Here is a 13,092-nt window from a genome sequence, read left to right on the forward strand (position 1 = left end):
AAAAGATCAACAAAATAGACAGACCACTAGCCAGATTAATAAAAGAGAGAATAACCAAATTGATGCAATAAAAAACGATAAAGGGGATATCACCACAGATTCTACAGAAATTCAAACCATCATCAGAGATTATTACAAACCATTCTATGCACATAAACTAATAAACTTGGAAGAAATGGATAAATTCCTGGACACTTGCCTCCTCCCAAGGCTAAACAAGGAAGAAGCCGAAACCCTGAACAGACCCATAACAAGATCTGAAGTTGAGGCAGCAATTAAGAGCTTACCACCCAAAAAAAGCCCAGGACCAGACGGGTTCACAGCCAAATTCTACCAGACGTACAAAGAGGAGGTGGTACCATTCCTTCTGAAACTATTCCAAACAATACAAAAAGAGGGAATTCTTCCCAAATCATTTTATGACACCAACATCATCCTGATTCCAAAACCCGGCAGAGACTCAACAAGAAAAGAAAACTTGAGGCCAATATCCATGATGAACATAGATGCAAAAATCTTCAATAAAATACTGACAAGCCGATTGCAACAGCACATCAAAAAGCTTATCCACCATGATCAAGTAGGCTTCATCCCAGGGATGCAAGGCTGGTTCAACATACGCAAGTCTATAAACGTAATTCACCACATAAACAGAACCAAAGACAAAAACCACATGATTATCTCAATTGATGCAGAGAAGGCCATTGACAAAATTCAACAGCCCTTTATGCTAAAAATCCTCAATAAGCTAGGTATTGATGGAACGTATCTCAAAATAATAAAAGCTATTTATGACAAACCAACAGCCAATATCATACTGAATGGGCAAAAACTGGAAGCATTCCCCTTGAAATGTGGCACCAGGCAAGGATGCCCTCTCTCACCACTGCTATTCAATATAGTATTAGAAGTTCTAGCCAGAGCAATCAGGCAAGAAAAAGAAATAAAGGGCATTCAAATAGGAAAGGAGGAAGTCAAATTGTCTCTATTTGCAGACGACATGATTGTATATATAGAAAATCACATGCATTCCTATACACCAATAACACACTTAAAGAGAGCCAAATCAAGAACAAACTTCCGTTCACAATTGCCACAAAGAGAATAAAATACCTAGGAATACAACTAACAAGGAACGTAAAGGACCTCTTCAAGGAGAACTACAAGCCACTGCTCAACGAAATAAGAGAGGACACAAACAGATGGAGAAACATTCCATGTTCATGGTTAGGAAGAATCAATATTGTGAAAATGGTCATACTGCCCAAAGTAATTTACAGATTCAATGCTATCCCCATCAAGCTACCAATGACCTTCTTCGCAGAACTGGAAAAAACCACCTTAAACTTCATATGGAACCAAAAGAGAGCCCGCATAGCCAAGTCAATTCTAAGCAAAAAGAACAAAGCGGGAGGCATCACACTACCAGACTTCAAACTATACTACAGTGCTACAGTAATCAAAACAGCATGGTACTGGTACCAAAACAGAGATATAGACCAATGGAACAGAACAGAGGTCTCGGAGGCAACAAAACATATCTACAACCATCTGATCTTTGACAAACCAGACAAAAACAAGCAATGGGGAAAGGAGTCCCTGTTCAATAAATGGTGTTGGGAAAGCTGGCTAGCCATGTGCAGAAAGCAGAAACTGGACCCCTTCCTGACACCTTACACTAAAATTAACTCCAGATGGATTAAAGACTTAAACATAAGACCTAACACCATAAAAACCCTAGAAGAAAATCTAGGCAAAACCATTCAGCACATAGGTGTAGGCAAGGATTTCATGACCAAAACACCAAAAGCATTGACAACAAAAGCCAAAATAGACAAATGGGACCTAATCACACTCCACAGCTTCTGCACCACAAAAGAAACAGTCATTAGAGTGAATCAGCAACCAACAGAATGGGAAAAAATTTTTGCAGTTTACCCATCTGACACAGGGCTGATATCCAGAATGTACAAAGAACTAAAACAGATTTACAAGAAAAAAACTAACAAGCCCATTCAAAAGTGGGCAAAGGACATGAATAGACACTTTACAAAAGAAGACATACATGAGGCCAACAAACATATGAAGAAATGCTCATCATCACTGGTCATCAGAGAAATGCAAATCAAAACAACACTGAGATACCATCTCATGCCAGTTAGAATGGCGATCATTAAAAAATCTGGAGATAACAGATGCTGGAGAGGATGTGGAGAAATAGGAACACTTTTGCACTGTTGGTGGGAGTGTAAATTAGTTCAACCATTGTGGAAGACAGTGTGGCGATTCCTCAAGGACCTAGAAATAGAAATTCCATTTGACCCAGCAATCCCATTACTGGGTATATATCCAAAGGATTACAAACCATTCTACTATAAGGACACGTGCACACGAATGTTCACTGCAGCACTGTTTACAATAGCAAAGACCTGGAACCAACCCAAATGCCCATCGACGATAGACTGGATAGGGAAAATGTGGCACACATACACCATGGAATATTATGCAGCCATCAAAAACGATGAGTTTGGGACCTTTGTAGGGACATGGATGAACCTGGAAACCATCATTCTCAGCAAACTGACAGAAGAATAGAAGATGAAACACCGCATGTTCTCACTCATAGGTGGGTGTTGAACAATGAGAACACATGGACACGGGGAGGGGAGCACTACACACTGGGGTCAGTTGGGGGGAAATAGGGGAGGGATGGTGGGGGGTGGGGAGCTGGGGAGAGATAGCAAGGGGAGAAATGCCAGATGTAGGTGATGGGGAGGAAGGCAGCAAATCACACTGCCACGTGTGTACCTATGCAACAATTTTTTTTTGTTTGTTTTGTTTTGTTTTTGAGACGGAGTTTCACTCTTGTTACCCAGGCTGGGGTGCAATGGCGTGATCTCGGCTCACTGCAACCTCCGCCTCCCGGGTTCAGGCAATTCTCCTGCCTCAACCTCCTGAGTAGCTGGGATTACAGGCACGTGCCACCATGCCCAGCTAATTTTTTGTATTTTTAGTAGAGACGGGGTTTCACCATGTTGACCAGGATGGTCTCGATCTCTTGACCTCGTGATCCACCCGCCTCGGCCTCCCAAAGTGCTGGGATTACAGGCTTGAGCCACCGCGCCCGGCCCCCTATGCAACAATTTTGCATGTTCTTCACATGTACCCCAAAACCTAAAATGCAATAAAATAAATTGGAAAAAAAAAAAAAAAAAAAGATTTGCCTTTGTCCAAGAATAAAGACAAAATTAAAACATTTCCAAATAAACAAGAGCAAAGGGAGTTTGTCATTAGTAGACTTGCGAGAAATGCTAAAGTGAGTCTATCAGGCTGAAATGAAAGGACACTAGATAGTAATTTAAAGCCATAAGAAGAAATAAATAAATCTGGTAAAAGTAACCACATAGGTACATTTAAAAGCCAGTATTACTGTACTTTGGCTCATAACTCATTTTTTTCATACATGATTTAAACGGAAAATGCATGAAACAGTAACTGTAAATCTAAGTAAGTGCGAAAATAGTCTATAAAGATGTGATTTGTGAAAATAAAAAATACAGGGAGAGAAAACACAGATATAGAAGAGCAATGTGTCCGTATGCTATTGAAACAAATTTGCTATTATTTAAACTGGGTTGTTATAAGTGTGAGATGTCAGCTGTGATCTAAAATTTAATGAAAGATCTAAAAATTTTACAAAAAAGAAATCAAAAGGTCTGCCACAAAAAAGCCAACCAAATACAAAAGAAAGAGAAAAAACGGGAAGAATTCCACAAAAAACAAGTAAGACATGCAGAAAATATACAGCTATTTACCAAACAGAACTCCTTATCAATAACTACTTTTAATGTAAAAGGACGTAAGATAGTTCATGTAACAGTAACCATAAGAGAGATCAATGGCTATCTGTTAGATGAACACATGTAAAGCCAAAAAGGTTACAAGAGACCACAAGGACTATACTGATAAAAGGTCAATCCAGCAAGAAAATATGACTATAATAAATATATACAAAACAAACAAAATCTTCAAATCTATGAAGCAAAAATGGACAGAATTGAAGGGAGAAATAGAGAGTGCCTTAATAATACTTGGAGGCAACAATAACCCATTTTCTTTTTAATTTTAAAAAATAGAGACAGAGTCTCACTATGCTGCAAAGCTGGACTCAAGTTTCTAAGCCAAAGTGATCCTCCTGCCCTGGCCTCCCAAAGTTGCTGGGATTACAGGTATAATCCACCATGCCTGGCCAAGAATGAAATGTTTAGAAATAAATTTAACCAAGGAAGACAAAGACCTGTACCCAGAAAACCAGTGAACAGTGTGGAAAAAAAAAAAAATTAAAGGCCTAAATAAATGCAAAGACATCCTGTGATAATGGAGTAGAAGACTTAACACTGGTAAGACAATACCACCCAAGGCAATAAACAGATTCAATGCCATTCCTATCAAAAGTATAATGGAATTCTTTTTTCTTTCCTTTTTTTTTTTTTTTTTTTTTTAAAGACAGTGTTTCACCATGTTGGTCAGGCTGGTCTTGAACTCCCGACCTCAGGTGATCCACTCGCCTTGGCCTCCAAAATGCTTGGGTTATAGGCGTGAGCCACCACGCCTGGCCTGGAATTTTTTAGAAATATAGATAAATGCAGCTGGGCACATCTGTAATCCCAGCACTTTGGAAAGCCAAGGCAGGCGGATCATGAAGTCAGGAGATTGAGACCATCCTGGCCAACATGGTGAAACCCCATCTCTACTAAAAATACAAAAAAATTAGCCAGGTGTGGTGGTGCATGCCTGTAGTCCGAGCTACATGGGAGGCAGAGGCAGCAGAATTGTTTGAACCCGGGAGGCAGAGATTGCAGTGAGCTGAGATTGTACCACTGCACTACAGCCTGGGCAACAGTGTGAGACTCTGTCTCAAAAAAACAAGAAAAGAAAGAAAGAAATATAGATAAATGCAACCTAAAATTCATAGGAAATATCAAAAGCCAAAACAATCTTGAAAAAGAAAAGGAATCAGACTTCCCAATTCTGAAACTTATTATAAAGTTATCATAATGAAAGAGTTACATGGTATAAGGCCAGACATATAGAGAAATAAGATTGAGAGTTCAGAAGTAAGCGCTTACATATATAGTCAGTTGATATCAGACAAGGGTGCCAAAACTAATCTTTGGGGAAAAGAACAGTCTCTTCAACAAATGCTACTGGAAAAATTAGATATTCACAAGCAAAATAATAAATCTGCATGTTTACCTTATACCACATGCAACAATTAATTTACAATGGATCAAAGATCTTAAATATAGAGCTAAAACTATAATTATGTCTTAGAAGAAAATGCAGTAAAATTTTCTTTTTCAAAGACAGAGTTTTTCTCTTACTGCCCAGGCTAAAGTGCAATGGCGCAACCTTGGCCTTCCAGGTTCAAGCTATTCTCCTGACTCAGCCTCCCAAGTAGCTGGGACTATAGGCACCTGTCCCCATGCCAAGCTAATTTTTTGTATTTTTAAGAAGAGATGGGATTTCGCCATGTTGGGCAGGCTGGTCTCAAACTCCTGACCTCAGCTGATCCACCTGCCTCAGCCTCCCAAAGTGCTGGGATTATATGCATGAGCCACTGCACCTGGCCAAAAATACAGTAAAAAAATTTTATGAACTTGGATTTGGTTCCTTAATTATGACAAAAAAAGTCCTGTATAGGCAACAAAAGAAAACATACACTGGGCTTCATTAAAGTAAAAACTTTCTTATACCTGAATTGAACCTCAGACTGGAGAAAAAACAAAAACAAAACTTTCATGGATCAAAGGATACTATCAAGAATTTAAATTATACACCTGATTAAGAGACAAGCACCCAAATATATAAAGAACTCTTACAACTCAGTAACAAAAAGACAACCCAATTAATAAAAGAGCAAAGTCACTAGACATTTCTCCACTTAACTGTATGATTAAAAGTGGTCAAAAAAAATAAACAAATTTTGCTATATATATTTACCACAATTAACAAAAAAATTATTTCTAACACAGTAACTTCCTAATTTTCATAAAGTCATGTAACTGCATTTTGAGAAACTTAAACAAACAAACAAAAAAAACAGACTGGGTTTCCTCTGTCACCCAGGTTGGAATGCAGTAGCCAAATCATGGCTTACTGCAGCCTTCAACTCCTGGGCTCCAGCAATCCTTCCATCTCAGCCTTCCAAGTAGTTGGGATTACAAGGTGAGAGCCACCATGCTCACCATGAAAAACATTATTTGGAACTTCAATTTACATGGTAATTTAAAAATGATGTTTAAAGATACACAAAAGCGGAAATGATTTCAGCAAGACAGGAGAACATCTAGAAAATATTTAAGACAAGAATACCATCTTTAATGCACCAGAAGTAAGGGGAGAAAAACTGAGCAAAGCCACCACTGGTAAGAGAAACAGTTCAATTTCAGACTGCACCACCCTGGTCTCCTAAACTGTCAGAACACCACTTGCACACAATTTCCCTAGACTGGTCGTTTCTGAGATGAGAGGAGGGAGGTGGAGGTGGAACTCTGAGCTCTCCACAGGTCTGGGAAGCACACTCCAGTCCTGTCCCATGAGAACCACTAGGAGTGCTAGATGGGCTGAACTACCTGGGATGAAAAGAGCAAGACACTGATTGTGGTTAGATTTTGGTGATTACTCAGTGCTCCAGTCAGTGAGGACGCCCTGTTGAAGCTACTACGGAAAACAGTATGATGGTTCCTCAGGCTGGGTGTAGTGGCTCAGGGCTGTGATCCTAGCAGTTTGGGAGACTGAGGTCAGAGGACTGCTTAAGCCTAGGGGTTCAAGACCAGCTTGGGCAACAAAATAAGACCCTATCTCTATTATTATTATTATTTTTTTTGGGACGGAGTTTCGCTCACGTTACCCAGGCTGGAGTGCAATGGCGCGATCTCGGCTCACCGCAATCTCCGCCTCCTGGGTTCAGGCAATTCTCCTGCCTCAGCCTCCTGAGTAGCTGGGATTACAGGCACACGCCACCATGCCCAGCTAATGTTTTGTATTTTTAGTAGAGATGGGGTTTCACCGTGTTGACCAGGATGGTCTCGATCCCTTGACCTCGTGATCCACCCGCCTTGGCCTCCCAAAGTGCTGGGATTACAGGCGTGAGCCACCGCGCCCGGCTGACCCTATCTCTATTAAAAAAAAAAAAAAAAAAACAACAAAAATGTAAAACATAAAACAAAACCAAAAACAGATCTACCACATATTCCAGCAATCCCACTGCTGGATACATATCCAAAATAAAGGAATTCAGTACATCTTGCCAGGCACGGTGGCTCATGCCTGTAATCCCAGCACTTTGGGAGGCCCAGGCGGGTAGATCGCTAGAGGCCAGGAGTTGGAGACCAGCCTGGGTAACGCGGCAAAAACCAGTCTCTACTAAAAATACAAAAATTAGCTGGATGTGGTGGTACGCGCCTGTAGCCCCAACTACTTGGGAGGCTGAGGCATGAGAATTGCTTGAAGTGGGGAGGCAGAGGTTACAGTGAGCTGAGATAACGCCACTGCATTCCAGTCTGGTGACACAGTAAGATTCTGTCTCAAAAACATAAAAAAAAAAAAAAAAGAAAGAAAATTAGTACATCTAAGAGATAGATGCATTTCCATTTTTACTGTAGCACTATTCACAAGAGCCAAGATACTGGAATCAACCTAAGTGTCCCTCATCAGATAAATTAATTAGGAAAATGTTGAATATATACACACAATGAAAAATTATTCATCCATAAAAAAGAATGAAATTCGGCCGGGAATGGTGGCTCACACCTGTAATCCCCACCACTCTGGGAGGCAGAGGTGGGTGGATCACGAGGTCCGGAGTTTGACACCAATCTGGACAACATAGTGAAACCTCGTCTCTACTAAAAATACAAATAATTAGCTGGGTGTGCTGGTGTGCACTTTGCACCTGTAATCTCAGCTACTCGGGAGACTGAGGCAGGAGAATCATGTGAACCCAGGACGCAGAGGTTGCCGTGAGCAAAGATTGCACCATTGCACTCCAGCCCGGGTGACAGGGGAGACTCCACCCCCTCCCCAAAAGAATGAAATTCTGTCATTTTCAGCAACATGAACAGAACTTGAAGTCATCTCAGGTTCAGTGAAATAAGTCAAGCACAGAGACAAATATCACATGACCTCACTCATATGTGGGCACTGTAAGAGTGAAGGCCAGGCACAGTAGCTCACGCCTATAATCGTAGCACTTCGGGAGGCTGAGGTAGGAGGGTCGCTTGAGTCCAGGAGTTTGATACCAGCCTGGGCAACACAGTGAGACACCAGCTCTACAAAAAATATAAAAATTAGCTGGGTATGGTGGCACATGCCTGTAGTCCCTTCTACTCAGGAAGCTGAGGTGGGAGATTACTTTTTCCCAGGAGGTTGAGGTACAATAAGCCCTGATCACACCACTGCACTCCAGCCTGAGTGACAGAGTAAGACCTTGTCTCATTTAAAAAAAATTAAAATGCAGATCTTATACAGGAAGAGAGTAGATGGGTAGCTACCAGAGACTGTCAAGCATAGAAGGGAAGAGAGGATAGAGACTGGTTGGTTGGGTGCAGTGGTTCATTCCTGTAATCCCAGCACTCTGGGAGGCCAAGGCAGGTGAATCACGAGGTCAGGGGACCAGTCTGGTCAACATGGTGGAATTCCATCTCTACCAAAAATACAAAAAAAAAAAAAATTAGCCGGGCATGGTGGTGGGCACCTGTTGTCCCAGCTACTTGGGAGGCTGAGGTAGGAGATCACTTGAACCCAGAAGGCAAGGATACAGTGAGACAGGCAACCTCAGAGCTTGGGCGACATAGCAAGATTCCGTCTCAAAAAAGAAAACAACAAAAACCAGACTGGTTAATAAGTACAAAAATAGAAGGAATAAATTCTGACATGATAGCACTATAGTTAACAATAATTTCTATGTATTTAAAAAATTTTATTGTAATAATTTTTTAGTGATAGGGTCTTGCTCTGTCACCCAGGCTAAAGTGCAGTGGCTTGATCATAGGCCTGGGCTCAAGAGGGGATGGTTATTTTAATTACTCTGATTTTTTCATTACACGTTGTATGTATGTACCAAAATATTATGTGTACCTCACAAATGTGTACAGTTATGTACGAATAAACTTTTTAAAGATGCTCAAATGTACTGCATGCTAGACAGAACGAAGAATGAAAAGTGTTCCACTGTTTTCAGTTCCAACTCCAATTATTTCATATTTCAGTGCTCTTCCCTTATTATAACTCATCTCAATATAAACAGTAAAAATCAAATATAATAACTAAGATAACCAAACTAACCTATTTCAAAGACTTAGATAGCTTAACTAGCTGCAAACAGAAAATGAACAACCAAAACCTTGTAGATGAAAAAATTTTTGAAAGGTGAAACTGGCAATTTATAAATAATTTTATAAATAAATAAATGAATTACACCATAGGGAATTCTAATTTCAATGGAAACAACAGTAAAAAAATTTACCATTTTTTGAAAACTAAACATAATTTTTAGAATTCTTGAAAAACAAGACTTACTCTTTGATATCACGAAGCTGATCAACATCTTGTGATCTTGTAAAATCTGGATCATGGGCTAGCAGGTGAATCATGTATGGAACTACATATTCAGGCAACAGTGATAATAATTTCTCTGAAGTGAAAACATTATTTAATATTAAAAACAACCTTCATGAAATGCCTTACTGGATTGAGTTTAACTACTTAAGTTTCCATTTTGTCCCTCAGTTATTTCTAAATTAGGCACATGATACCTGGATACTAAAATACTTTACACTTCATTTTTCTTTTTAATTTCTTTCTCTGGTACCTGGTATACAGTTATATTTCACTTTTGAAAGATATTAAAGTCAAAGGTATCAGATATTAAACCCACTGAACACTAGGTCCTGGCCAGGTGTGGTGCCTCATGCCTGTAATCCCAGCACTTTGGGAGGCTGCGGAGGGCAGATCATGAGGTCAGGAGTTTGAGGCCAGCCTGGCCAACATGTTGAAACCCCGTCTCTAGTGAAAATACAAAAAATTAGGCGGGCGTGGTGGCAGGTGCCTGTAATCCCAGCTACTCAGGAAGCTGAGGCAGAAGAATCACATGAACCTGGGAGGTGGAGGTTGCAGTGAGTCGAGACCGCACCACAGCACTCCAGCCTAGGCAACAAATAAACAAACAAAACCCAAAAACCAAAAAACCAATAGGTCCCTGAGAAAACTAGGAAAAAATTATTTAGTCCGGCTGCTGAGCAATATGTTCAAATCAAACCATACTGCTGACCCCATAGAAAAAATGCAGTTAACCAGGAGTTAATGCAGTATATAAATAGGACTCATGAGGCATTCACTTTTTAAGTACATCATAATTACAATGACAGCATTCTATAAAACTTCCAGTTGTATTATAAACTATAGTAGAAACACATGACAGAAAAAAAAAAACCCGAAAAATTGATACATTGACAAAATATATTTGCACACAGAGAACTTTCAGTTGCTTACCAGTAGCCATAGGGTTCTGTTTAATGTACTCCCTGCGTATACTGATATTTTTTAGCAAACACTGTCGTGCATGTGCTCTTCTCTCCTTCACAGGATCTTTGGCACACAAGGCAAAGATCGCCATATACTCCAATGGGAGCAGTAACTTCACAAGTGCCTTATGCAGCTTCTGAGCAAATATCTGCCTTACTTGGTAACACTCATCCTACAGCAGCACAAAAATACTTAAATTGGCAAACATTGAATAAAAAAAAAAACAAACCCCAGCAGTTTAAGTATTTTTAATGTCTTCTCCAATTAAAAAAAATAATTACATGGGGGGAATAAATAATGTAATAATTGTAATAATTTAAAGATAGTTAAACAGGTAATAACAGCAGTTCCTTTTGTACATATATTCACATAATAAATGAATTTGTATCCACAGAAAGTAAATGTATTCAACTTTGAAGACAAGTAATTGACAAAAATAAGACTGTCACTTACATTAATAACAAGTGCACAGAGCTGAAACTGTTCTGGGGTAATAATTTCATGGTAACAAGGTTCCTGAGCAAGCTTCATTATGGCACTACCAGCAGCTAATCGCAAGCGAGACATATCAGATTTACTATAAACAAACAAAAAAGAAATAAACATTTCCTATAACCATTATCATTCATAAAGATGCTTTCGTCCCTTTTTGAATGTAAGGTCCTTAGAGAATAATTTATGCTTAAAATGACATAATGTACACCTATGGGAAAGCTATTTTGAGTCCACGAACCGTGAACATGGGATTGTGACTTCCACAATCAAATCAAATCACTGTGACTTTTTGATTACAAATTTACCTGCCTTAATTTCTAGACAAGCTCTAGCTTAGATACTTCACCACAACCAAACAACTCTGCTTATTCATGCAACCATAGTATTTGCAAGGATAGGAAGAACTCTTTTTTTTTTTTTTTTAAAGAATCCAAGAGTGAAGTTTAATTGGCTACTATTTTAAAAGCATGTGACCTTATAGATCATCTATAAAATGTGTGAAGTGTTAAATAATTTTTGATATTACACATAAACCACACAAAATGCCTTTCAATAAGTAAAAGGAACCATTTTAAATACAGGAAATTCTAATTAGATTGACATAGTTAAGGCCAAAAATATAAAACAGCCATTGCTACCCATTTATCTTCAACCCTTGCCTTTAAGAGGCAAATGAACACAAAACACAGGTGAATCTTGCTTGGTTCTGAGACAGTGAAGGAATTTCCCCCATATTTAAATATATTCACATAACCAGTTATATAAATCTAAATATAAAACCAACCTCCAGTAAGTTTTAAGATAGCACTCACCATCTTTGCGAAAAATTTAACATTACTAACAAAGTCTAATCATATCTTTAGAAGGGGTAAACAGTGATAGAATTTACTAAATTGGAATTACTATTAAAATCCAAAAACTGAACATACTAATTTAACCACAAGCCAGTCTTAGTTTTAAATCAGGACTGCCCAACAAAATATTCTGTCAGTCATTCATGATATAAATTCTGGTGTATGGAATCTATTAAAGTATGGTACACATAAAAAAGTCATGAGACATTTGTTTTGTAATAAATAAGGCAGTGGCCAATTATTACTCATTAGTAGCTTTTTTGAGATAAGCTATTAAGTCTTCCCTTTCTCCCTTCTTCTTAATGCCGACAAAGATCATTTTTGTTCCAGGGATATACTTCTTGGGATTCTCCAAATATTCCATCAGCGTATCCTCTCCCCAGATGATGCCTTTGTTCTTATTGGCTTCAGTGTAAGTGAATCCAGAGGCCTGACCTGTCTTCCGCCCAAAGATAGCATGGAGATTAGGTCCAGTCTTGTGCTTGCCTCCCTTTCCCACGGTGTGACATTGGGAACACTTCTGAATAAAAATCCTCTTGCCTTTCTCAACATCACCCATATTTAATTCTTTTTCGTTGTTAGCGCAACAAAGGTTACTGCTCAGAAGCTGGACGTCCCACTCTCTCAGGAAGAACTCTTTATATCAGGAGCTGTGTCCCTCATTTTAAGAGGAATACATATTGATTACAGGAAACTTGATTTAAAAAAATAAATCACTTATAATCATTTAAAAAATATATGTCCTGAATATACACACATAACAGGAATCTGGCTTAATATCTGCTGAAATGGCAGGGCTGCAGTTAAGAGGGAAGTATCAGACAAATACCTGAAGTAAAGGATATGAAATATAAGAGCCAGTGTCTGTCTTAGGTACTAGTTCCTGGTGCTGACCTGCTTTTGCAGAGTCAAGTTTTCAAAATGGAACCTATGAGGCCTTGGCATTCCCACCCTCACACTGTGTACTCTTATTATTTATGTGGTAAAATGTGGTAATAAATGGGGTGGCAAAGGAGTCTTTCTACTTTGACATCTATATGGAACATAGCAGGGCTTTCATATTTATTGTGACAGCTGTATGAAATGCAGTAAGCGAGCCTGAACCCACTGAGATTACTGCTAAGCATACAGAGGAGAAAACCTGGTACTCTTGGAA

The 13,092-nt window shown here is 39.1% G+C and overlaps 2 protein-coding genes across 5 annotated transcripts in view; both read right to left on the minus strand.

The window, feature by feature from the left end:
- Positions 1-13,092, minus strand: part of PDS5A (PDS5 cohesin associated factor A) — a 157,705-nt gene that overhangs the window by 35,381 nt on the left and 109,232 nt on the right. For all 4 annotated transcript variants that reach the window (XR_004267489.1, XM_032273988.1, XM_032273989.1 and 1 more), the window contains 3 exons: positions 11,041-11,164; positions 10,555-10,759; positions 9,583-9,697 (listed from right to left, as the gene is read on the minus strand). Coding sequence is in view for 3 of the 4 variants with exons in the window: in XM_032273988.1 (XP_032129879.1) it covers positions 9,583-9,697; positions 10,555-10,759; positions 11,041-11,164 (444 nt within the window). In the remaining variant the exon portion in view is untranslated. The remainder of the gene's footprint in view (positions 1-9,582; positions 9,698-10,554; positions 10,760-11,040; positions 11,165-13,092) is intronic.
- LOC116548641 (cytochrome c-like) lies at positions 12,130-12,557 on the minus strand. Its single transcript, XM_032273991.1, has one exon. It carries the CDS (start codon positions 12,493-12,495, stop codon positions 12,178-12,180), a length of 318 nt encoding a protein of 105 aa, XP_032129882.1. The 5' UTR covers positions 12,496-12,557; the 3' UTR covers positions 12,130-12,177.

This window comes from Sapajus apella, unplaced genomic scaffold (assembly GCF_009761245.1).
Source record: "Sapajus apella isolate SASKATOON/1434 unplaced genomic scaffold, GSC_monkey_1.0 scaffold5, whole genome shotgun sequence".
Classification (NCBI taxonomy): domain Eukaryota; kingdom Metazoa; phylum Chordata; class Mammalia; order Primates; family Cebidae; genus Sapajus; species Sapajus apella.

Coding starts and splice junctions, on each gene's coding strand:
- LOC116548641 (XM_032273991.1), bottom strand. CDS start 12,495: ATGGGTGATGTTGAGAAAGGCAAGAGGATTTTTATTCAGAAGTGTTCC.